We start from the raw sequence: 26984 nt of genomic DNA, 5'->3' as shown, positions 1-26984 counted from the left end.
AGTATAGAAAAGTCTGCGGAGCACAGATCTTGTTTGACACACTTGTGATCACCATGAGTTGGAGTTAACCTAACAGCAGCTGGTTTATGCTGCTTGAGAAGATGACAGTGCTCAGCACGGGGAAGCAGTTAAAGAACTAGTGCTACTGATTCTGTTCCGTTTCCCTTCTCCATTCCAGCAGCTTCCTTCCAGGTTTTCCTCAGTCTCTGGCAGCGAAGCTAAGGCTTAGCTATGGAGGTCAAACATCTGCTGAGTAAACTTGGAATGCTTTAAGGCTTTGCAAAATTGCACATTTTCCATTCCAAGTGATTTTACTTGGTTTTCTTCTTAGGTGGTCTGCTCTGTTCAAGACCACAGTAGCATTTTTCTCTCTGTCTCCTGTTACCAGAGGCTGTAAGTTGTGGTGAAAAACAAGATTATCACAAATCCTCACTGTTGTAAATGATTTCATAACTATGCTGGCAACTTCCAAGGCTCTGTTTTAGTCGTTCTCCCCCCAAGGACTGATTTAGTAAAATCCATGAGGGAAGATTAACTTTATAAGTCTTCTTTGAAGCACGTGTGGTGTCTTGTACGTTTACCTGCTTCTTTGGACTTAGCAGTATTGTACCAAGGAAGGAGAAGTGACCAATGAAAAGCTTATAGCTTCTCAGAAGGGAGGGAGGGGAAGAGGAAAGGGCTGAGCAGTGCTGATTGGAGTAATGTTCTCCAGAAAAAAGAAAAAAAAAAAACACAACAAAACCCTTCAGCAGTAAACATTTATTGAGCTGCTACTATATGCCAGATACTAGGCTAAGTATTTTACATTAATTATGCCTTTTGGAGAAGGTTCTGCCAGAGTGCTCCTTGAAGGCAAAAATAACAAAGCTTTGTTTCACATACTTTGGTCATGTTGCTAGGAGAAGCTGTTACTTGGAGACGGATATCATGCTTAGAAAGGTAGAGGGTTAGCAAAAGAGAGGAAGACCCTCAACAAGATGGATTGGCACAGTGACTGCAGCAATGGGCTTGAGTGTATCAGAGATTGTATAGGCGGCACAGGATAGGACAGGATTCAGATCTATTGTTCAGTCTTTGATGTTACAAGGTAGCCTTGTGAAGGTACTATTAATGTTCCCATTTTGCATATAACAAAACTGAATTTTAACACCTTTGAAGAAGTTGTGTAGAATAACACAGATTTAAAAGTAGTAGAACCATGACTTAAGTCCTTAACTCTACTATTTTGTCCCATTTTTCATGTGTGAAAGATAGATCAGTTTTCATGTATCAGCTATGACACAGATTCTCAAACATGAACTTTCTAACTTGAGTCACTATTGCCTGGGCTATTAAAAACAACAGCAAGAAGATTAATAACAACAACAATGGCAGTAGCTTTCTTGAGTCCCAGGCCTGAGCCTTCACAGGTGTTGGGCATTGTTGCTATTATGAGGTGTCATCAAGTTGACCATGACTCATATAGCACCTCTCAGAACAACAAAGCAAAACTGCCTTATCCTGTCCCGTCATGCTCATTGTTACAGTCACGGTGGTAACTCATCTCACTGAGGTCTTCCTCTCCTTCGCTGATAGCAGCGATGTCTTTTTTCAAGGATTGACCTGTCCTGATAACATGACCACCATATGTGAAATGAAGTTCCACCATCTTTGCTGCTAAGGAGCACCTTGGTTGCAGAACCACAGTTGGGCCTGATAAGCTTTCCCTGTCACCCCTCCTAAAATAATTCTCCAGATTAGTTGAGATTTGAACCTACTGAACTAGAACATAAGCTTCCCGAGAAGAGGGTCTTTGCTTACTGTCTAGTGGCTGCCTTGTTCAGTGTTGTGCCTCTCACAGACTTGTTTATGAATGAACATATAAATGAATTCATTCTACTGCCCTAAGCTGCACCGCGATCCCAAAGGCATGGAGTTCGAATCCATCAGAAGCTCTATGGATGAAGGATGGGCATTCTCCTCTCGTGTGATTTACTGCCTCTGAAAACCTGCTGGAGGGTCAGCTGTGAGTGAGTTGTGACTCAGTAGTACACAGCAGCAACATGAAGGGCACGCTCATGGTGTAGTCCATAAGGAGTTGTGCCGCTAACTCAAAAGTAGTGTGTTTCTGGTTGTTCAATTCCAGCAACAGCAGCTCCATAGGAGAGAAATGGACTGTATCTCCTCCTGTGTGATTGATGGCCTTCAAAAAAGCCATTGGAGAGTCAGCTATGAGCCATTTCTAACTCAAGAGCAATGAGTTAGCTTAGTTTATTCAACTAAGCCATTTGTTTCTGGAAGTCTCTCTTATGCTCCCTTTAATTCAACTTTTTTTTTCACTTTTCTGCCTTATTGATCAACACCTGATACTAAGTCATACAGTGGGAGTCAGTGGTGGGAGTAATTGTATTCTTCATTGAGTCTCTGACATCCCATTATGTGGATAAAGGTGGTCCTTCCATTTAGCAAGATTTACTTGAAGCCTTGCTGGGCAGCACAGGAATAAAGCACTCTGGGGCCCAGGGAAAAGATAAGGTTGATCTGGCTCTTCAGCAGCCTTGCTGACAAGCAGGCTCTGCACAAGCATAGAGTGATCCTTGTACATGCCCATGTCGAACATAATTAGGAAACACTAAACCTCAGAGCAGCATTCAGGCTGCTACAAGCAGAGACTTCGTTAGAGCTCACTTATCTGACATCTCTTCTGTCGTCTCCACTTTACCCTTTGCAGCTGCATACGGTGTCCTCATATATTAGTCCCTGGGGCTGAGTAGAATAGAAAGGATGCTGATGTAACATGGACATTTTTTTTCTTTCTAGAATGTGATTGGAGTTGCAATGCATGCAATGGGCCTCTGAGAACAGATTGCTTGCAGTGCATGGATGGCTACGTTCTCCAGGAAGGGGCCTGCGTGGAGCAGTGCTCATCACCATTTTACCGGGACTCGGGTGTCTGCAAGAGTAAGTATCCGAAGCCTTCACTTTCTTCTCATCTGATTTTGCCTGTTCTGTGAAGGAGCTTGTGGCAAGATTCCATCCTTGGAATTTTTTTTTGTATACAGTTTCTGGTTTTTTGCCTAATACCTTTTCTTTGATATAATGAGAAGTTTTATTTTCCTTTCCTCTCATACCCAAATATATTGTCGCTAAAATAGGAGGTCAGCAAGGAGTTCTGGTGGCTTAGTGGGTAAGGACTTGCACTGCCAGCCCTAAAGCAGGCAGTTGGAATCCACCAGGTGCTCTGTGGATGAAAGATGGGCAGTAACCTCTGAAAACCCACTGGAATGTTAGCTATGAGCAAATGCTGACTCAATGAGTTTGTCATGAGAAATTTCATATGGCCATATTAATATATATGCTTTAACCAATACTCTTGGATTTTCTAAAAATGTAGTAATCCTATTCTTCAAATGGGGAAGTCTGAGTACCATTGGAATGTTATCATATGGAAAGACCATATTCTTCTTAATCTCAATACCTGTATCTAACCATCACTACTGTGAGTCCTACCCCTTTAAGCTTCAATTTAAAAACTCAAAGTCATTGCCATTGAGTGAGAACTGACACATAGCTGATCCTCCAGCAGGTTTTGAAGGCTGTAGATCGAATATGAGGAGATTGTCCAGCTTTCTCCCATGGAGTTGCTGGTGAATTTGACTGCTGGAGAGTACTTCCTTTAGGTTAGCATTGAGCTCACTACAGACTGCCCCACCAGAGCATGTCTTTAGCACTCGGCCTCAGTTCACTACTACAAAGTCCTCAGACCCTGAAATCCTTATGGAAAGTAGATAGCATTTCTGCAAGAAACTTGGCAACTGGCTTCACGAGTCAATGATGCTAACATTTCAGTGAAATGTCGAGGACTGGTTAGTAATAACTGCAATGTTTGATAGCTAATAATATTATGCATTATAGTTTGTCTGATATTTTTATTATTTCATTTAATCTTCACCCAAAGTTATGGGTGGTTGTTGTTGTTAAGTGTCATCAGGTTAAACATGACTCTACGAACAAAAGATCTGAACCCTGTTCTAAAACTATCATCATTTCTCCAATGTTCATAGAGTTTCCAAAGGCATGTTGTTTAGGAAGTGGATGCCAATCCTGCTTCCAAATCTGTCTTAATCTAGGAGCTCTACCAAACCCTGTCGACCGTGGGTAACAATTACGGCATTTGACACACCAGTGGTGCAGTGTTCCTACCCCTATTTTATAGGGTACATCATTGAGGTTCAGAGAATCTTAAGTCACTCAGCTGTTCATTACAATATTCATAACTATAACTGGGGTTCTCAATTCCTAGTTCTTTGCTTTGTCCAGTGGAGTCTGTTGTCTCATCATGAAGAGCCAAGAGCCTGCTGGAAAGACAGATTCTCATTGACCTAACTTTTCATTTTCAGGCTGTGGTACCCACTGTCTCCAGTGCCAAGGTCCCCATGAGTGTTCTCGCTGTGAAGGGCCATTTCTCCTCTCAGAAGCTAAGTGTGTCCTGGAGTGTCAGAAGGGGCACTTTGCAGATCATGCAAGTCACACATGCACAGGTAACTGGGAGAGTGTGTGGTGTACTTTGGAAAGAAGTGGCAGCAGCAAGCATCTCATGGATGTTAATTGTTTGGTAGCCAAGCTGAGTGTCTCAATTAGTAAAAGAATGAAAATGCTGGGAGATCAACCAAAGTAAATGACGGCTTTCAGAGCACACCTGCCATTTGCCAGTGAAATAGGATACAGGAATGCAGATCAATAATTCTCTTGCACAAATCATTATTTTCCCCTAAAAGTCTTTATGGAAAGAGAACTATATTTTATGGAATGGAAATGCTAATATTGAACTATTATAGGATATCCATTAAGAGTGGATCAGTCCTATTGATGTGGGCATAGAATTTCCAGTAAGTAGACTAGATCACTTGTGATCCTTATAGTGGTAAAATACTCTTAAAGAATAGGATTTCAGGGGACAGTATGGTAACACATAGTGGAACTTTCATCTTTAAACAGAAGTTAAACATAGAGTCTTAAATCTCATTTTCTACTTGGTTGTCCAAGGAAGTTTGTCCAGATTTTCTGCATCTTTCCTATAAGAAAATTGGTACCATGTGCTCTACTTTAAAGGATACCTGATATAATACCTCTCATTATCTAAGTGTGGCATTTACATTTCGTTAAAGTCCCTCCATCTGTATTTTCTCATTTGATATGTTCAAGGGCCAGGCAAACTATGACAGACATTTTTAGCTGACAATTGAAAATAAAGTTAACTAAGATTTTTAATCAGGCAGCATAAAATCAAATACTGAAACTAAGTTTCTAGTTCAACCCAGAGCCCTTTACATAATAATGTGCTACCTTTCCACAGGAAAATATAAATTAATGAAGCAGAAAAGTTATAGAATAAACAGTTTATAAGCAAATAAACAATTTCTAAACAATTTATAAATGTATATAAACTTATAACTATTTGTGAAGGATTATTCCTTTTTTTTGTGGATCAGTTTTTGTTGTTGACGTTAGGTGCCACCAAGTCAAATACAACGCATGGTGATCCTATGAACATTGCATGTGAACCCTGTCCTATCCTGTGCCTCTGAACCACTTGAGTTTATTGCTACAGATAATGTGTCAGTCTATCTCATTGAGAGTCTTCCTCCCTTACATTGACCCCTTCACCTTTCCAAGCATGATGTCCTGTTCCAAAGTGGAGCAGTAGTTAAACACTAATCAAAAGGTCAACAGTTCAAACCCACTAACTGCCCCACAGGAGAAAGATATGGTCAGCTGCTTCCATAAAGAGTCAGTTCTATTCTGGCCTGTATGGTCAAAAAATAATACTGTGGTCTTATAAAAACCTAGCTCTCCTTGTGAATTTAAAACAATAAGTACAACAGTTGCAGCAGTTGATAATAGCTGTTCATGTGAGCCTCTGCTGTGTATAACGCTCAGTTCTAATCACTATACCTTATACTACTATACATATCACACATGCAATTTTCCCATTAACTACTGTCTCCATGTTTGAGGAAACATGGGAGTTGAAGGAGCTTACCAGTGTGTAAGTGAGTAGAAGAAGCCATCATCCCTCTGTCAGTTTGTCCAACTGCAATGGTTTGCATATTGTTTTGCTATAATACTAGAAGCTGTGCTACTAATATTTCAAATGCCACCAGCAGGGTCACCCATGATGAATAGTTTTCCTTAGAGATTTATGAGTAATACAGACTAGGAAGAAAGACTTAGAGAACTACGTTTGAAAACCTTGTGGATGAACAGAACATTGGCTGTTACCATGCTCGAGGTTAGAAGACAAGACTTACACAGAACAGAGGGTTTAAACATATCAAAGATCACTAGGCAATTGCAAGGATTAGGCAATGTTTCATTCTATGATAAATAAGTTGCCATGATTTTCAGTTTACGTGATAACTTACAACACTCTATAATAATAGAGAAGGAAACAAAAAAGAACCCATATTATTCATTCTATAATCTGTCTCTTACAAATTAGTAATGTGATAATTTTTTAACCTGTCCATCTTAGTAAACATTTTAAAAACATAGTGTTAAAACTGAGAGGGCTTCTTCTCTTTTCAATTTCATCCTGAGGTCAGATTGCTATTCCCTAAAATAGTCTCAAGGGAAACTCTCGGACTTGTTTTTGGCTGCAGTTGAGGGTCATCTGTTGATGATACTCTAACTCTTCTGGCTGCATTTCATTTACTTCTCTATCTTGGTGATTGTATATGGGTGTTTGTGCCTTTGTTGTGTCTCATTAAGTGTTTCATCTCTTCATAGCCTGCCCTCAGGGGTGCCTGCAGTGTAGCCACAGTGACGTGTGTCACCTCTGTGATCATGGCTTCTCCCTGAAGAGTGGCCTTTGTCTTCCCAACTGTATACCTGGTGTCTCCAGTCTCTTCTCTAATGAGACTTGTACTGGTAAGTGCTTCCCTCCTGTTGTGGTTAATTCACTGGCCGTTTCTCCATGGGAATACTGTGTTTACAGATACAGTTGACTCATGCAGTATAAAATGCTGTATTCTTATTTTATTCTTTTCTTGGTGCCACTAAGGAATAAAGGTTTATTTCAAGATTGGAAAATTGGGAAAACTCAACTTCTTTGGTCTTTGGAAGGGACAAAGGAGCTATCTGTGCTTTCAGAGTCCCAGCCATCAGGTCATACATTTGGCATAAAATTAAGCTATGCTCCTGAACCACAGTCATGCTGTAGAAAAATATGCATGCATAGACACACACATAGATGACTGATTGATTGATTGGAGATAGATAGACAGATAGAAAGAATTCCTTTTCCTATATAGGGGCCTCTCATGGCCTACTAGTAAGAAGCTGCACTGCAATCCAAAGGCACGTGGTTCAAATCTACCAATAGCTTAACAAGTAAAAGTTGGCCAGTCTCCTCCCGTGCAATTAACTGCCTCTCAGAACGGATTGAAAGGTCAACTATGGGTCAGTTCCAATTCAGTGGTACTTAACAACAGCAACAAATTTATGTAAGTTTACAGAGCTAATTATGCCAGAATATACTATTGCATTCTGCCTGCACACTGTAGAGATTATAATTTAGAGGGTGAGGGCCTTCCCCATTATGTTTATATGTTTAAAGTGAAAAACTTCAAACTATTCAGATTTGCATCACAAATGTGGTAATAGAGGAAATTTCTGCCAACACATTAACAGACATATTGACTTAAAGAACAAGGAAAAATGAGTTTTAATTCAGTATTAACTTTGACCCTCAAAACTATTATAAATAAATGAAACTTGGGAGTTAACATTATTGCTGAGCTATCATCATTGTTCTGATGTGGCATCTAGTCGCCTGCAACGCAATGCACAATAGCTCTGAATCCTGCCCTATCTTGAGCCAGTTTCACTGACTCTAACACACTTACCCACTTTACTTTGGTTATTGTGTCAATCCATCTCATTCAGGGTCTTCCTTTCCTGTGTTGTCCCTCCATCCTTCCAAGCATGATGTCCTTCTCCAGTGACTGTTCCCCCTGGCAACGCCCATAGTAGGTGGGTCAGAAGTTCAAAATCCTAGCCTCCAAAGAGAAACTTGTTTTCGCCCTCTCAAAGGCAAACTTGTTTTGCTCTCTTGGTGGTCCACAGTATGTAGAATACTCTTTTCCAGCACCACAATTCAAAGGCATAAATTCTTCTGTCATCCTTAGTCATTGTCTAGCTCTCTTATGCATAGCAAGTAATTGCAAAGACCATATAACTTGTATCAGGAACACCTTAGTCTCTATACTGGCATCATTGCTCTTTAGCAAGACCTCTTTTAGAGAGGTTCCTGACAGGTCCTGACAGCAGACTTCCCTAATGCAGTTTGTCTTTTGATTTCCTGACTGCTGGTGCCAAGAGTCAAAAGTTAAGCTATGCTTATTTTTGTTGAGTACGACATAGAAAGAGTTCAGTTGGCCTAATGGACAGAAAGTGAAGCTAAAATCACCAAGCCAAAGGTGGGTGATTTTAATCTGTGTCCCTCAGGCCTGCTTTTAATTGTTTTTGATCAAACATTCTCCTAGGTCATATAGCACTGCTCTGTCAATTTGCTACAGAGGCAACTCATGGTTACACTGATGCTAAATACTGTGATCCTGATATGCCAAATGTGATAATGGTTACCCGTGGTGGACAGTGTTTAGTGGAGCTCCCCGATTAAAATAAGCTTGGAAGCAGGAGTGGCATCCACTTCTGAAATAGCTTGCCTCTGGAAACTCCATGAACTTAGAGAAATGAAGACATTTCATAGGGTCTCTGAGTCGCCTACGACTCAATGGCATTTAACAACAACAAAAAGAACTGTTGATTCAGAACCAACTCATAGCTGAACCTCTGGGTTTTCAGAGGCAGTTAATCACACGAAAGGAGACTGGCCATCCTTTGTCTGTAGAGCAGCTGGTGGATTCAAACTGTGAGCCTTCAGGATTGCAGTACAGCTTCTTACCACGAGGCCACAAGAGCTCCCTTACCTTTTGAATTTTTGTATGTCCTTCATCAATACCAGGAGACAATTTTAACATTCATAGTCACTTATAGTTTCTAACTCTCTATTTCTGACCTCTAAAGTTATTAAATCTTCCCCACAGGAAGAAATATCTTGGGTTTATTTTATTGGGATCCATCTGGAAACTTCAAGTACTGCAGAGCCAGCTTACTCCTCTTGAGAAATAATACAAGTCAACTTGTGAAAATGAATTCTATTTTCATTAGAGTAATCTTATAGGAGAGCAATTCCCCCTCCAATTTGGCATTCTGAAACCATCCTGACCAGCTTATAAAGAAGGGAATATTAGCAACTAATTCTCCAGTGAAACATCTTGCAAGTCATTCCTATATACATCTAAGCCACTTGTGTTAGAAGGAAGCTTAAGATATGAGGTAGCTAGAAGGCCTGTGTTATGTAGTTGGCACAACCTTGCTTGCCAAAATGGAGAAGGGCCTGACTCATTTGCTGCAGAAGGTCAAATATTGCAGCGTTAAATATGGATTGAAGCTCAACATTAAGAAACCAAAGATTCTCACCACTGGGCCAATTGGAAGCATCAATGATAGAGAGTGAAGAGATTGAGATTTTTAACAGCTTCAGTTTGCTTGGCTCCACAATCAACACTCTTGGTACCAACAGCCAGGAAATCAAAAGACAAATTGCATTAGCAAAGTCTGCTGTCAGGGACCTTTCCAGAGTACTAAAGAGCAACAATACCAGTCTGAAGACTAAGGTGGGCCTGATCAAGGTCATGATCTTTGCTACAATTACTTGCTATGTATCAGAAAGCTGGACAATGACTTATGGTAGAAGGAGAATTGATGCTTTTGAGCTGTGGTGCTGGAGAAGAATATTGAATATACCATGGACTGCTAGGAGGACAAACAAGTTCATCCTAGAGAGGGTGAAGCCAGGCTTCTCCTTGGAGGCAAGGACTCTGAAGCTTCATCTGATATATTTGGGTCATGTTGCAAGGAGGGACCAGTCCTTGGAGAGGGACGTCATGCTTGGGAGGGTGGAGGGTCAGGGCTGGAGAGGAAGACCCTCGATGAGATGGATTGATTCAGTGACTGGAGTAATAGGGGTAGGTGTGTTAGAGACAATAAAATTGGCTCAGGATAGAGCAGGCTTCAGACCTGTTGTACATAGGATTGCTACAATTCACAAGTAACTTGATGACACATAATAGCAACAACAGTTCTGAATATACATTATAAGCTTAGTTCTTAAAACAACTTATTAGTAACTATGCCAAACCTGACTCTTTAATTCAAATGTTTTACAGGCAAAATACAGACTCCTAGTCTTTATGTGAATGGTTCCCTCACCCTTGAAATTGGTTCAATGAAGCCGTTGGATTTTTCCTTCTTGAATGTCCAAGACCAGGATGGCCGGGTTGAAGACCTCCTGTTCCATGTAGTGAACGCTCCCACCAATGGCTGGCTGGTACTTTCAAGAAATGGAAAAGAGGTGCAGCTGGACAAAGCTGGTCATTTTAGCTGGAATGATGTGAAAGAGAAGAAAGTACGATTTGTGCACAGTAAAGAAAAACCCAGGTGACTTTGTGTTCCCTGCTTTCTGTCACTTCTTTGCCAGCCCCACACAAGCTTGCTCGCTCTCTCTCTGTAGCAATCCCTTCTCTTTGGGGTAAGATCGATCCTCCACAAGCACCAAACAGCTTTCACCTGCCTGTCATCATTTTGCTGTAATTGCTCTGAGAGTGTGCCTCTGTTTGAGGCTTTTTCATTTTATCACATAATTATGGGTAATTCTCTGATGCGACAGAAAGTTCCTGGTACAATTACTCATTTTGGGGGCCCAGCAGAAACAGAACCATTTATAGACCCAAATGCTGCAGCTGCTGCCATTTCAACATTTGGGCAGCATACTGAGGGTTGGGGGTGGGAGGGAGGAGTTGAGGATGGAGCACAGGCTTTTCAAGGAATGTAGAGTACCTTAGAAGCTAAGAGTTAGGAAGCGGGGAGTCACAGTTCACTCTGTCAGATGAATTGTGGTTCATTTTTAGGCCAGATTCAGTGTTCTTCTGATGCTTAGCACACTTCTGGCTGTCTTCCCCACCCCAGCTGACATATATTTCAGGAATGGAATTGAATGTTAACACCAACCCAAGCAAATATAGCCCATGTTATTAGCAGAGTAAATGTGCTCAACGTAAATCAAAGAATGTGCCCCAAAGATTAGCCTCTTGGATTATCCTTCACCTTGTTCTGCTTCATTAGTTTAAATAAATCAGCATTACAAGGGACTGGACCCAAAAAGCAGTGATAGAGATAAATAAGTACTTCCTACTGTCAACACCAAATCTCAGTTGTTTTTTATTGTTTTATGTTTGAGCCTGGAGATAATAGGAGAGAAAACAGATACTATTGTTACTACGATTCCTAAATCAACTATTTCTTCAGTACTGATGATATCAGTCATATTAAAAGATGGTATAATATGATGTTGTCGTTGTTGTTGTTATGTGCCTTCAAGTCGCTTGCGACTCATAGCGACCCTATGTACAACAGCCCTAAACTCTGCTCTGTCCTGTGCCAATAGCACTGTCTCTGACACTCCCATCCCAATTACCCCAGTCACTGAATCAATCCACCTCAGAGAGGGCCTTCCTCTCCTACACTGTCCCTCCACCCTCCCATGATGTCCTTCTCCAAGGACCGGTCTCTCCTCACAGCATGTCCAAAGTGTGTTAGATGCAGCCTCAGAATCCTTGCCTCCAAGGAGCCACCCAGTTTAACCCTTTCCAGGACGAATCTGTTTGTTTTCCTAGCAGTCCATGGTACTCTCAATACTCTTCTCCAGCACCACAGCTCAAAGGCATCAATTCTCTTTCTATCCTCCTTGGTCATTGTCCAACTCTCTGATGCATAACAAGTGATTGCAAAGACCATGGACTGTATCAGATGCACCTTAGTCTCCAGAGAGACACCATTACTCTTCAGTACTTTGGAGAGGTCCCTAACAGCAGACTTTCCCATGGCAATGCGCCTTTTAATTTCCTGGCTACTGGTGTCAGGAGTGTTGACTGTGGAGCCAAGCAAACTAAAGCTGTGAACAAGCTCAATCTCTTCACCATCCACCCTGATAAGCCGCACTAATATTTATTGAGTGCTGTTTATCAGTTGTTGTCCCAAGGTAGTAGAAACAATTAGGGATCTGCATTACTACTTAGTAATTGGACGTTTCGTTTACCTGGAGACACCTCAGAAGACAAGCCTGGCAATCTGCTTCTGGAAAACCATCTGTTGAAAACCCTGTGGAGCCATTTCTGCTCTGCCACTCGCAAGGCTGTCATGAGTTGAGATTGACTTAGCACTAGCTGGCTCACTCTGAGCTAGGCATTGTGTTAGGCACTCTGCTTGCATTATGTATGTTCTTCTTGTTGTGCCCTCAAGTTGGAACTGACCCATAGCCTGCCCTCCAGCGGCTTTTCACAGGCAGTTAATAGCACAGGAGAAGAGAACACATCCTTCTTCTAGAGCAGCTGGTAGATTTGAACCGCATGCCTTTGCGATTGTATTTGCAGCTTCTTAGCAAATCTACAAATTAGGGATCCAGTGCCTTGCAAATACAAATAATCTTAACCAAGACCTCACGACCAATGAGTGCAGAGTTAGGACTCTAGCCCAAGGTTCTCAGACTCTACTGCCCATTCGTTTTTTTTTTCTGTGATTTCTGTCTCTTTAATAATACTAGGAAAAATTAATATGCTTGCATCCTAAAGGAGCAAAGTATCATTTCTTAGATATAGCAACAGAGATGCAGCTTACAGCTCTACTGTTTCATGACTCAGAATTACTCTTCTAATTCATGCCACATGTTCTTCATTCATTCTATTGCAAGTGTAGTTCTTAAGTGCTTGTGTTGCATATGTTGGTGAAGTTGTTGTATACCATAAATTGGAACCAACCCATAGCTGACCCTCCTGTGGGTTTTCAGAGGTGGTTAATCACACAGGAGGAGATTGCCCATCCTTCTCCCGCAGAGCAGCTGGGGGACTTGCCACTAGGCCACCAGAACTCCCTTGTGTTGTCTGTGAGGGTGTGTATATACACCCTATATTCACATTTCTGTCTTAACACTGTCTTGAAATTATTTGTCAACATATAAAGCACCTTAACTAATCAGTGCATGAGTGTTTACCCTTGCATCTATTTAACCTTTTTAATCTCTCATTGGAGCCCCTGCATAGTGTACATGGTTAATGTGTTAAGCTGCTAACTAAAAGGTTGGATGTTCAAGTCCACCGAGAGGCACTGCAGAAGAAATCTCTGGTGATACAGTCCCTAAAAATCAGCTCTGAGAACACCCTGTGGAACACAGTTCCGCCTGTGGCACACGTGGGGTTGGAATAAACCACAATTGACTTGTGACAACTGGCTTTTTACCTGTTAGCATCTATTTCTGAAAATCTTTACTTTGTACTTTTATTAGGGACAAACTGTGTATAACTGTGGTCAGGAAATTATTTTGGTATCATGTATTTGTCCCATAACTGTATTTTTTACGTCTAGTTGTTGTTGTTATGTGTTGTTGAGTCACTTGCAACTCATAATGACCCTATGTACAACAGCCCTGTACCCTGCGCTATCCCTTGCGGGTCTTATTGTCTCTGACACACTTATCCCCACTACCCCAATGACTGAATCAATCCATCTCATCCAGGGTCTTCCTCTCTTGCGCTGTCCCTCCACCTTCCCAAGCATGACATCTCTCTCCAAGGACTGATCGTGCCTTGCTGTATGTCCCAAATATGTCAGATGAAGCTTCAGAATCCTTGCCTCCAAGGATCAGCCTGGTTTCACCCTATCCAGGATGAACTTGTTTGTTCTCCTAGTCCATGGTATATTTAAAACTCTTCTCCAACACCACAGTTCAAAGGCATCTTCTCTCCTTCCATCATCCCTAGTCATTGTCCAGCTCTCTGATGCATTATTAGAGTTTTAAAAATGGAACAAATAAAAATTGACAGGAAGTAATAGTAAGATAAATTTGGCAGAAAATCATAGGGGCAAAAGAGATTGTGTAAGTCTCTGAAAGAAAGAAAAACAAAGGGCAGCCTGCCACACAGGTTTGTATTGCTTTCCTCACCCCATGAATACAGTGCTAATTATTTTTTTTTAGATTTGTAATACTTTAGAACTGATTTCTTGGAATTGAAATGCTCCTTGGAGGAAAATATAACCAGTAATGGGGTTGACGTGATCATCCTACTCTGACATTGGTCGGATGTTGAAGCAGTTATTGGAACTCCCCTGCCCACAAAAATCATTTTCCCTCAGTAGGTTGGGAGTAATCACCACTTCTTTTCTCCTCCTGTTGCTCCCACCAGTTACATTCTCTTGAAGCCTGGAGGAAGAGATAGGGAAGGACAAAATTTAAAAGGGTTGAAACGAGAGGATGAATAGAATGTAAGAGAAGAGAAGAATTTTTAAAAAAAAACTTAGGTCTGTTAAAAATATAATTTGCCTTCAACAAAACCCACCATTTTAAATTGTGCAGGTCTTTGAGTTTTGACTAACACACATGGTGAATGCATATCGAGAATAATCTCATCATTCTGAGAAAATCCCCTTGTATCATTTAAAAGTCAATTCACCACCCTCTGTGCTAGCAACCACTCATGTGATTTTTGCCCTTATTATTTTGCCTTTTCTAGAATGGGAATTATGCAATATATTATGTTTTGTCTCTTATTTATAACCATGCCACTTTTGTGAATAATCCACATTTTTCCACGTAGCTACTTTCAAGAATATCTTTTAAACAATGTTTTAAACAATTTCCCTTAAGGTAGACTAGAATTTTTTTTTTTTTAGAACTCCCATAATGTTTTAATCACATGCCTTACCGGCTAGCAATGAGTTCTGTATTTGGTTCCATTTTAGAGGTGGAGAGCTCCTACTTTTTGTCTGTTGGTCTCTGAAGCTGCTGGAACAACACACTTTCAAAGGCAATAAGAGCATAATATAAACATCATTTGATTCTCTTTTAATTAAGACTCTTTGGTTGCAAAGTACTGGAAGCCAGGTTGAACTAGATGAGGCAAAATAGTAAAGCTTGTTGTAACGCTGGAAAGGTGGCTCAGACCTCAAAGACTTTAAGGGCAGTTGGCTCGTGGTCAAACCTGGAAGGGAGAGTTAGCAACAGGAAGCATCCAGGAGTGAGCTCTTTTTCTCTCCTTTCTGTATCTCTTTGTTCATAAGTTTCATTCATTTCTCTCTTGCTCAGTGGCTTGTGCCATATTCTCATCTGCTTGATAGACTAGGTTTCCCTACAGTCAAATGGAAAAACTGACTATTGGCCCTGAGGTCAGGTCCAGATTCCATGAGAAGAGAATCAACTGTCATTCCCTAGTCCAGTCCACAGTGGGGGTGAAATAGATGGAGTCACATAATACAGATATTGTAAACAATGCTACTCAGAGTCCACACACCTGGATAGGCATTTGAAGGAAAGGCAATCATTATGAATTTTGTCAGACTCTAAAAGTTCCTTTCTCTTCTCTTGCTTACCCATTTAGCCTAGAGTGTGTTACTAACCTCTCACAACCCAGCAACTTATAGTTCAACATTTTATATAATGAATTTTAGAAAAACAGGAAACTAAATGTAACATAATTATCATATTAAAAGGGGTGTAGAAATGTGCACTATTTTTACCAGTGTCTCACTATGCTTAAATTTCCTGAGACTATTAATTTATGGAATGAATAATACTACAGTATTTTGATCTAAATTCTTGCATATATATAACTTGAAAATATTTTCTATTTGTTGTTTCTTAATATTGACTTAATAATTTTACTTTCTGACTCCTTTCTTGGGAATTTCTTTCAGGAAAGGTTACTTCTCCCTGAAAATTAGTGACCAGCAGTTCTTCTCTGAGCCACAGCTGATCAACATACAAGCATTTTCAACACAGGTAATGAAAATGGCAAGCCATTAGTAACTTCACATGCTTACTAATGCTCAGGGACAACCCTAGGTTTCTTGTACTTCCTGCAGAAATTATTGAGCTGTATTAATCATACTTCATTTCTTGAAGGAAAGACCCTGTAATGACTTTTCAGTACTTTCAGAGAATATTAGTATAAAGAATTGCTGATTATTTCTATTGTATTCTCCTAAGTGTTTCATATGAATAACTCATTTAAATGTCATGTTGACTCAATGAAGCTGATGCTATTTTTCAATCACAAAAGGATTAAATAGCTTGCCAGTGATAACACTGCTACAAAACAACTAAGAGTCATACTTGGGCTGAGAGCACATGACTGTAAGAGAAACACCATGACTCAAAGGCATCAACTCATCTCTGGTCTACCTCATTTCCTCATTTGTTCCTCCTTTGCATCCATTTGAGCCCATTGAAAATAATCGTGACTTGGCTGAGACATATCTTCAAAGTTACGCTTTCTTTTTAGCACTAGAAAGGGATCTTTGCCAAGAGGATTTCCCAATGCAATATATCGTTCCTCCTTAAGTAGATAACAGTGGTACCTTCTTATTGGTTATATAAATTTTTTTAAATTTTAACTTTTAAAAATTGGTGTTTTAGAAGCACATTTATCTTCATTTTATTCCTTTACGTTTTTGCAACATTTCAGTGTCCTCTTGAGTTTCCCTGGGATTTTCGCATGTAAATGGATTTAGTGTTTTCTGTGTATGGATTTGATGTTACCTGGGATCTTTTCTCTCTTCCAGAATTTGAGGACCCGTTCATTTGTATATTTAGCATCACACCTTCAGTATTCTCACTCAGGAATCCTAAAGAGCAGTTATCACCTAGTATCCCATTATGACAGTGCGATTGGCACAGGACAGAGCAGAGTTTAGGGCTGTTGTACATAGGGTTGCTATGAGTCGCAAGCAACTCGACGGCACATAACAATAACAACAACAACAATCCCATTATGTGATTATTATAATGTAGCCTTAGTTAGACAGAAAGGGATATTATATTTTTCAGGAGGCCAGGAAGGTACTTAGATAGTTTTAGAAGAAAGTAATTTGGATGAAAGAAAAGATTGTGCTGATAGAGTTCCATATGGTTCAACTTCAAATGACTTAAAATACTTAAGATAATGTTTTCTTTCTAGTCTTGATTTTTTTGTTGTTGTTGTTATTACATTGTTGTTGTGGTGGTGGTGGTGGTGGTTCATTAGCTTTTATCTTTGTGAAAAAAAACCACATGTAATCCCCTTATTTAAGTTGGCAGGGAGAAATCTGACAACCCTTAACAAAAGCATATTAAATTTTGTTATGTTAAAAGTACAGCATTAATTAGCCAGGTGGTTGCCTTACTTACTCAGACTGTAATTTTTTCAGGCTTTACAACCTCAGCTGAGGTTGAGCCCTATCTAGATCTGGATGAAAGAGTTTGACAAAATTACTGCGAGATGCTAGAAATAGCATAAATTCAGAATGCAGAAATGTTTTACCCAAGTTAGCATACAGCAACATGGCCTCGAGTGAAATGCCAGATTCCAAATACATGCGTCTAACCAACTCTTTTGAGTCTTTCTGGGCTGCAGAACTGATTGGATTCTGTGACACTAAGTTGACATCAGTTACAACAAACCTTGGACATTCTCCTACCAGTGGATTTAGTATAAACCAAGAAAGCAAAGAAATTAGACATTTAGAAATAAGCTGTTCTGGTCAATGGCCTAATAGTCATACCATGGTCTTGGGGTCTTCAGAACCTAGGGATGTAAAGTAACCATAATTGTTTCCATGATCACACTGACCACACCTCTTAACAAATCCTTTATGGAGCAGTTTGACACTTTTCAGGACCGTAGAAATACCAGCGGTGTGATACATGCCTAAGACCAAGTCCATTGACCCACATGTTCTTTTTCAGTTGAAAGACTTCCCTCTCACACCTTCCCTTCAACTCCACAGGCGCCCTATGTGCTAAGAAATGAAGTTCTCCACGTTAGCAGAGGGGAAAGTAGAAGCATCACCACGCAGCTACTTGACATCCGAGATGATGACAACCCACAGGATGTGGTAGTCGAAGTGCTGGATCCTCCACTTCATGGAAAGTTGCTCCAAATGCTACCGGTTCCTGCAGCCCCTATCTATCAGTTCCGGCTGGATGAGCTCTCTAGAGGCCTTCTCCATTATACTCATGATGGCTCAGATAGCAAAGACGATGTTGCGGTCCTGCAGGCCAATGATGGACACTCCTTCCGAAATATACTGCTCCGTGTGAAGACTGTACCCAAGGTAGGTGTTATTGCCACACCTACAGTCTTGAACATACCATGGACTGCCAAGAAAACAAATAGGTCTGTCTTGGAGAGAGTAAAACCAAGTCTTTCCCTGGAGGCTAGGCTTTTGAAGCTCTGCCTCACTTACTTTGGGTATGTGGCCAGGAGAGATCAGTCCTTAGAGAAGGACATCATGCTCGGACAGGTGGACAGACAGCAGAGGAGAGAGAGACCGTGGAAGAGATAGATTGACACAGTATCTGGGACAACGGAAGTTAGTGTGTCAGAGTTAGTGAGACTGGCTCAGGACGGAAAAGCATAGGGTCGCTATGCATCCCAGGCGACTCAACCAGTAACATTCTATGACAAGTTTGGAGGCAGGAGTGGCATCTACTTCCTAAATAACATGCCTCCAGAAACTCTATGAACTTTGATAAATGTCCATAGCTGTAGAGGGGCTTCAGGCCTTTTGTTCATAGGGTCGCTATGAATCGTTCTTGACTTGAAGGCAATCAGCAACAACAGTTTTCTTACATCTAAATGTGAAGTTTCATATTGATGATATTTTTTCCATACTGATAAAATTAAATTATGAGTTGTTCACTTATTCTGGAACCTGGGTGGTGCAAGCGATTTGTAGTCAACCGCTAACTAAAAGGGTGGCATTTCTCCATCTCAGAGGGCATAATCGATTTTGCTCACCCTTGATCTGAAAGTCCTATCTCCATGTTCTGTAAAAAATTGGAAACTGTAATTTCTTTGTGGAGTTACTACATCATTATCTGCTGATTCTTATCTCCTGCCTGAGCACGATGATAAGAATCATGGACGTCCCTGTGCTTCTCTGCCCTCTGAGCTCATGAAATGGAAAGCTCAAGATCAGGTAATCTTAAAGAATCTGAGACAACATGTTCAGAGATTCTGCTAGCCAAATGAAGTGTAAAGAAACTTCTAGTAACTGTTAAGAGTCCTTGGCTTAGTAAAGAGAACTGCTAACCCATCCTGTGTCATTCTTGGGCCACCTTTAGATGTTTCTGCCATACCTGTGTGCACCTTTATTATTATTAACTATTATTTTTTCTTAAAACTAGCTTACTTTTTATTGTGTCATAAGCAATACTTTGAAGTAATAAGTTTAATGAGGAATTATCCTTTTTTCTAAAAAATGAAAATTAATACATAACCATTTTCAAAGTTCTCCCATTCCTCGATGCACTGCATAAAATGCTCTTGAACACAATCAGTGATATAGGTATCACACTTTGTGACATTCTGAACTGACCTATGCTAGACCAAAGACACCTATTGAAAAACACTTCCAAAACCATTACTTGTTGATAGTTTACTAGAAGTCCTTTTCTCAGTTGTAGCAAGAATGAGATTTTTTTCCCCTTCAGCGTAGATTGGGAAACTCAAAATGTTTTTGAACTTTTCATTCCAAATAGTGGTACCTACTGAGGTGTCACTAATGATTAGTGGGAGAGATTGATTTGCTGAAAACAGTTAGAAATCACTTGTCACTTTCACACCCAACAGTCACTCAAAATTTGCAATTGATCAAGGTGAAGGTGAACAGCTGAATCTAATATGATCAGCTAGCTGGTTTCTCAGGCTCTCGTCTCATTATTTTCAGGTGGTGCTGAAAACAGTGATGGTGGCATGAGATAGATGAGAGTAACTGAAGGCTGATTATGAGATAGAATTGGCAGATAGCCACCTTCTAGCTAATCCTAATTATCACCCTCTTGCAGTCGCCCTGGGAGACATGGCTTAGTTCTGAAGAGATGAAGTCTAGACAGACTCCAAAAGTTTTCTTTTCTTCCTTCTTGGTTTCTTTCCAAAAGTTGTTATAGGATTTTGGTACATGAGCAGTATACTAATAACAGCCTTTCCTTTCATGGTTTTTATCTTCGTGTTCAGAGCCCCGTGAAGTGTGTTGCACAACAGTTTTGTGTGGAAGGGACCAATGCTGAAGGGACCTTTCTAGAATTTTCAATGGCTTTGACTAGTAAAACATAACAAAAAGTCAAAGCAAATGAAAATAGCATTTTAATTCATAAAAAAGCACAGAACTTGGGAATCCTTGTTCCTCATGACATTGGCCATGTATAATCTATTTCTGACAGGTCATAGGCATGAAAGCTCTGCATAGCACAGCTCTCTTGTGCAAAATATATGAGGTTCCAATTTGTCAGAAACAGTGCAGTGGCCACTTAATTGTTGTTTCATGTACACATTTATGATGATTTGCAAAAAAAGATGCTTACATTTGGTCCTCCTCCATCCCTATCCCATCTCTCTCTTCCCTATAGTTTTTTTTACTTCCCTTCTAGGTGACCAAGGCCAAAGAGCTGTTGTGTGAACAGAGCAAGGGAGCATTGACTGGTTTAAAAGGTGTGCTTCAGGGTTATATCCTTTCTCCATACCTACTTAATCTATATGCTGAGCAAACTATTTGAGAAGCTGAACTCTGTGAAGAAAAATGTGGCATCAGGATTAGTGCAAGACTCATCAGTAACCATTGTTATGCACATGATACAACTTCACTTGCTGAAAATGAAGAGAACTTGAATCATTTGCTGCAGAGGGTTAAACACTCAGCTTCAGTGTGGACAGCATCCCAATGTCAAGAAGACAAAAATTCTTTCCACTGGACTGATAGGTAACATCACGATGAACAGATAAAGGACTGAGACTGTCATCATCTTACTTGAATCCTCAATCATCAATACACTTGTTACCAGCAATCAGGATACATATTTGACTAGCAAAGCCTGTAGTCAGAGACCTCTCCAAATTATACAGGAATACTGATGTCAATTGACACAACCTTGCTTGCTTAAAGGGAGAAGGACTTGAAGCACTTATTGCAGGAGATCAAGAAATGCAGCCTTCTGTATAACAATGAAAGAATTTTTCTTTTACTTTTCAAAGAGAAAAACAATCGGGGTGGGGGGTGGGCAGGGAGAAAAGTGCAACAGTGAATGAATGGAAATTTTAGAAAAAAATGCAGGCTTCAATATGGATTACATCTCAATGTCGAAAAAACAAAGATTCTTACCACTGGACAAAGATGAAAAGCAAGACTGAAACTGTCAACAACTTTATCTTACTTGGATCCACAATTAATAAATACTCTTGGTACCAGCAGTTCTGACTCAACAGAAAACAGCAGCAGCAGTGGAGGGTTGAATGACACTCTGAAACTATTGCTCTGAGGTAGTCTTTGCATCTTAAACCAGAAATATCCCTAAAGTCTTCTTGAAGCCAAACAGTATTTTATGCTCTTTTAAGAACTGTCAATTTGTGATAAAATTGAAAATTGAAAAATTATATTAGGAACCTTACCAAGCATTGGGTTATGTTAATGAGGGAGAAACAAGTTAAAAATGGAGAATGAGAGTGATTGCACAATACAGAAAATGCAGTCATTCGAAATTGTGCATCTGAAAATGTATTGAATTGTTGTAAGTTTTACTGTATATATATATTCTCAAGAACAAAAAATTAAAATGTTTTAAAAAAGTAAATTTGCTACTATAAAAGTAATACTATTTTTAAATGCATACTACTTTACCTATTGAGAACTCAAAGTACTTTTTGTTATATGTATTAATCCACTGATCTTTATGATATTTTGAATAAAATTAGAATAGAGGTGATATGACTTTACTTTTTTAAAAGGAAATCCTCTAAGTGGATATCTTTATTTTGTTGTGTTTTTAACATTAATTGATGGTCTATCTCCTCTCTTGGAATTTACTCTTTTAAAACCTGATGTCAGTTCTAAGTTGATGGCAAACAGTAACAAACAATAGATGTGAATGAAATGATAACTTGATATTAATTATCCCACCTGATACCCCCAATCACTCTAACTTTCTACTACAGTCGTCTCCAGTTTTCCATTGAAAGAAAGCCGATGCATAGAGAAGCTTAAAATGGACCTCTTCATGAAGATATTTTGTGCTAAGGTTATTATTTGAACTGACATGTATCATGACTCACTGCACTTATTCCTGAAGATTTCTTTCATTGTCTCATATTTGTTTTGCTTATATATTTCACATTCTTAAGAGACAGAATAGTGGGCTTAGTGGTTAGGAATTGCACTGCCAATTCAAAGGTATATGGTTCATATCCATCAGCAGCTCTGATCGACAATTTCCTTTACTGCCTCCAAAAACTCACTGGAGGGTCAGTTCCAACTTGAGAGTACCCAACAACCATAGACAGAATATAGAGATAGAATAATTTAGAGACTTGCTCAGTGTCCCGTCCAAACATGCTGAGTCTCAAACCTTCTAAAATGTTCTCACCAGACTCACTACAGGTTGTTATAAATGAAGCTTTTTATAATCCTAAATCTGTACTGGTGACAAGGAAGGCAGAATTGCCTCAATCGTTATGACTTCCAGTGTGGATGTGTAGGTAGACATGATTGATTGTATTCTAGTAGCTATTTCTTAAGGTATAGCATTTTATAATCAATATATGCTGTCAAGTCAGAACTAACTCATAGCTGACCTGCCAGTGAGTTTTCAGAGGCTGTATATTGCAGAAAAGGAGATTGTCCATCTTGCTCCTGTGGAGCAGGTGGTAGATTCAAACCATCTGCCTCTGAGTTGTCAGCACAGATCTTTCCCACTTAGGCCACCAGCCTAGCCCTAAATACGTAGCATACAAGTCTTTTTTCTGAAGTTATCAACAGTTGAAATATAGAGTGAAGTTGATTTCTGGCTGCTGGTGGCTTAAACTTAATGACCAAGGTGTTACCATCTACTTCCTGCTGAATATAGGTCCAGATTATCCTGATAATGTTCAATCTCGTAGGAAGAGAAAAGGAACAATAAAGGAGGAAGAGATAGAAGAAAGAATTTTGTGACAGGAGAACCTGGCCATACTCTTTTCTTGAGTGAGGTACATCACCATAGGCCAGTTGTTGTTATGTGCTGTCGTGTCATCTGCAACCTTATGTACAGCAGCCCTGAAGCCTGTCCTGTCCTGAGCTGTTCTCACGGATTCTGACACACCTACCCCCATTGCCCCAGTTACTCAATCAATACATCTCATCTGGAGTCTTCCTCTCCTGTGCTGTCCCTCCACGCTTCTGAGCATGATGTCCTTCTCCAATGATTGGTCCCTCCTGGCCACATGCCCAAAATATATAAGATGGAGCTTAAAAATCCTAGCCTCCAAGGAGAAACTTGGTTTCACTCTCTCCAAGACAGACCTGTTTGTTTACTTGGCAGTCCATGGTATATCCAAGACCCTTCTCCAGCACCACAACTCAAAGACATCTTTTGTTCTTCCGTCCTCCTTAGTCATTATCCAGCTATCTGATGCATAGTAAGTAATTTTGAAGACCATGGACTGGATCAGGTGCACCTTAGTATCTAGACTGACATTGTTGCTTCTCAGTACTCTGGAAAGGTCTCTGACAGAAGAGTTACCTAATGCAATTTATCTTTTGATTTCCTGACTTAAGATAAACATTTTACATCATATGAAAAACACTGAAGGAGGCTCTGCCTACTGACTCCAAGGTGGTTCTCCTAGAACAAAATAGAGAAGCACCCTGTCCTACTCTTGCTTTTCAAATTCTGCACCCACTTCTCTCAGACTTCTGTTTTCATCCTTAGTCTGGGAGAGAAAAATTAACTGCTGCTTTCCAGACTTAAAGCAGCTAAAAGAAAGAAAGAAAAAAAATTAGAGCCAGGTCCGATGTTGTAACATGTTCTCTTGGGCGAAGGAGGCAGAAGAAATAAAAAAAAAATATTAAAAAGTAATAAAGAATGCTTTACTGAACAGACTTTCATTAATTGAGTGGATTACCAAAGCCAAGCTTGCTAGAGATGTGATTCTAAAGCAGCTTGGCACCTACTAAGGGCTGAAATGTGGATGTGGAAAAGTCCTTATTGGTGGGCTTCTATTGCTGGGCTTTCGAGGAATTACTTTCTTTTTCTTTAATTAAAGTGCCTTTGGAAATCCTGCCTCTTTTTTCCACTTTGGCAATAAATCTGATGATCTTTCTGACCTCACCCATTGTTGTTTGAGCAGTTGCTTTCTGCAGCTGAATAATGCTTTAATTTAAAAGCCCCCAAGTGTCATGCTATGAACTGAATGGAAAATTCCTCCTCTGAGAGTCCTCGCTGGCTCTTTGACCTCGGTAAGGCATGTTTGCAGCCAAAAGCCTTGCTGCGTTTCCCTTAATTTCATAAAAATTCTCACCTCCCATTGGCTGTCTTGTAGGGGCACAGTTAGTATGGTAATAACGGTGGAAATGAGAACTGTAGGTACCAGTAGCATGAGAACATGTTTGTTTCTCTCAGTAAGTGCCTGTCTGCCTTCAAAAGAACTTAAGTTTTGCCCTGGGTCAGGATTTCACCTTCTCTGCAGCTTAGATGGTTCATTTTTGTACCATGTAAGCTGTACTAGTAAGAATAAATACAGTTAAAAACATTTATTAAAAATGTGTATGTGGGGTATGGTGATGGTTAGAAGGAGTTGTCTTATTATCCCAAAGTCTGGCAGTTCTAAACCACTAGCTTCTCAGAGAAAGATGGAAAAAACTCCCCCTCATGGATTTATAGTGTCTGAAAACCTCCTGGAGGGTCAGCTGTAAGTCAGCTTCCACTCAGGGGTACAAAATAACATCACTGTCATGTACCGTCATGTGGGAACCAACTTGTATCTGACTCTCCAGCAGGTTTTCAGAGACCTCTGGCCTGCCAAAAGAACAAATAGATGTCTTGGAGAAGGTATAGCCAGAATGCTCCTTTGAGGCAAAGATGATGTTTCATCTCACATACTTTAGACATGTTGCTAGGAGAGGCTGTTCCTTGGAGAAGGACATCATGCTTGGAAAGGCGGAGGGATGGTGAAGGAGAAGAAGATTTAACTGGGTGGTTTAACACAGTGACTATAACAAGGGCCTTGAGTGTGTCAGAGATTTTTGAAGGTGGCACAGGATAGGACAAGGTTCAGATCTGTTATTGATAGAGTCTCTGTGAATCATACTGAACTCAACAGCACCTAACAACAACGTAGATCACACAAGAAGATACTAGTAGATTGAATTATGTGCCTTTGAATTGGCAGCACAAATCCTTACCACCAAGCCACCAAGTTCCTATCTATCTGTATACCCGTTTGAAGATAAAGTCAATGAACATTTAACATTTAAACAAGCATATGTGTTAAACAGGAGTTCTGGTAGCATAGAGGTAAGAAACTGCACTGCAATCCCGACGGCACATGGTTTGAATCCACCAGCTGCTCCACAGACGAAGGATAAAGCAGTCTCCTCTAATGCAATTAACAGCTTCTGAAGACCCACTGGAGAGTCAGCTATGGGTTGGTGCCTGTTCAATGGTGCATAACAAAAATGAGAACAATGTGTTAAATATAGATTTGAAATCTATATGGAAAGAAGCTTCTTTATTACTGCTGACCCAAAGAGGCAAATTTCTGAGGCTTATTAACATCCACATTGACAAACACAAAACCACACCGATTCTCTTTCCCTCTCTCCTCGTCTTAGTAATGACATCTGAATTCTATCCTCTGTCTACCACCAGGCCCCTAAACACCTCTCTTAAAATCCACTGTGCTCTGCAAAATTATGTTAGAAAACTGCGGCATGAGCTCTTAAAAAGTAATCCAGAGTAATTTTTCCAGAATAATAGGTTAAGATGTTAGGGTTGCTATTATATGTAACTATATTCCTACTTATTATAGTTTTAAAAGTATTTTATCTTAAATATTAGTCATAGAATGAGTACCATTGTCATTTGAACCAAAATCTTTATCATTGATATCCAAATGTTTAATTATAAGAGAAAAGTTGTAATTTTGTTAGATTTTCTATGATGGGAGATTGAATCCTGATATGGCTTACAACTTGAGTATTTTTACTTTGTTACTGTTATGTACCATTGAGTTGGAACTAACTCATAGCTGACCTTCCAGTGGGTTCTGAGAGGTAGTGAACACTGGGAGGAGATTGCCCATCCTTCTCCCACAGAGCAGCTGGCGGATTCAAACTGTGTGTCTTCAGGATTACAATGCAGAACCTTAGGCCACTTAAAGCACTAACATATTTTAATGTCTAAAAATTACAGAGAAATGACTTTGTGTCTAGTAAAGTAGAAGGTTAAAGAAAAGAAGGAAAATCTTCCTGAGGTGGAGTGACATGGTGACTCCAGCAGTGGGCTTAAAACATATCAATTGTGAGGCTGGTGTAAGACCAGAGTTTCATTCAATTATAGATAAGGTTTCCGTGGGTTATTCGACAGCACCTAACAGCAACGGGAGCTTCTATGGAGGGAATTAGAAGGACCATTTAATTTTTTAAAAATTAAAGGAAGCTCTGGTGGCATAGACTGCTGTGAATTATAGTGCTAACACTGAGGCTGTACTTTAGGGCATTTTGAATCCCTTGGCAACTCGACAAGAGAAATATGGCCAATCTCATCCGATGCATTTACAGCCTCAAAAACTTGTGCCTATGAGTAGGTTGTACACTGTGGCAGACTCTAAGAAGAATGGGAATCCCAGAACATTTAATCGTGCTAATGCGAAACCTATACTTGGACTAAGAGGCAGTCGTGAGAACAGAGCAGGGCAACACTGCATGGTTCAAAATTGGGAAGGGTGTACGTCAGGGATGTGTCCTGTCTCCATACCTTTTCAACCTGTATGCAGAGCGGATTATCCAAGAGGCGGGGCTCTATGAGGAGAGGCGTGGCGTTA

At 40.1% G+C, this 26984-nt stretch overlaps 1 protein-coding gene across 1 annotated transcript in view; it reads left to right on the top strand.

Annotated features, from left to right (window-relative positions):
• FRAS1 (Fraser syndrome 1) overlaps positions 1 to 26984 on the top strand; it is a 470336-nt gene that overhangs the window by 193466 nt on the left and 249886 nt on the right. Inside the window, exons 22-27 of the mRNA XM_006885294.1 lie at positions 2800 to 2940; positions 4380 to 4520; positions 6769 to 6909; positions 10275 to 10545; positions 15850 to 15934; positions 17920 to 18246. Of these exons, the coding sequence (XP_006885356.1) occupies positions 2800 to 2940; positions 4380 to 4520; positions 6769 to 6909; positions 10275 to 10545; positions 15850 to 15934; positions 17920 to 18246 (1106 nt within the window). The remainder of the gene's footprint in view (positions 1 to 2799; positions 2941 to 4379; positions 4521 to 6768; positions 6910 to 10274; positions 10546 to 15849; positions 15935 to 17919; positions 18247 to 26984) is intronic.

This window comes from Elephantulus edwardii, unplaced genomic scaffold, assembly GCF_000299155.1.
Source record: "Elephantulus edwardii isolate Elephantulus edwardi_28Jun2011 unplaced genomic scaffold, EleEdw1.0 scaffold00042, whole genome shotgun sequence".
Taxonomy (NCBI): domain Eukaryota; kingdom Metazoa; phylum Chordata; class Mammalia; order Macroscelidea; family Macroscelididae; genus Elephantulus; species Elephantulus edwardii.
This window is presented reverse-complemented; position numbering and strand designations above follow the sequence as displayed.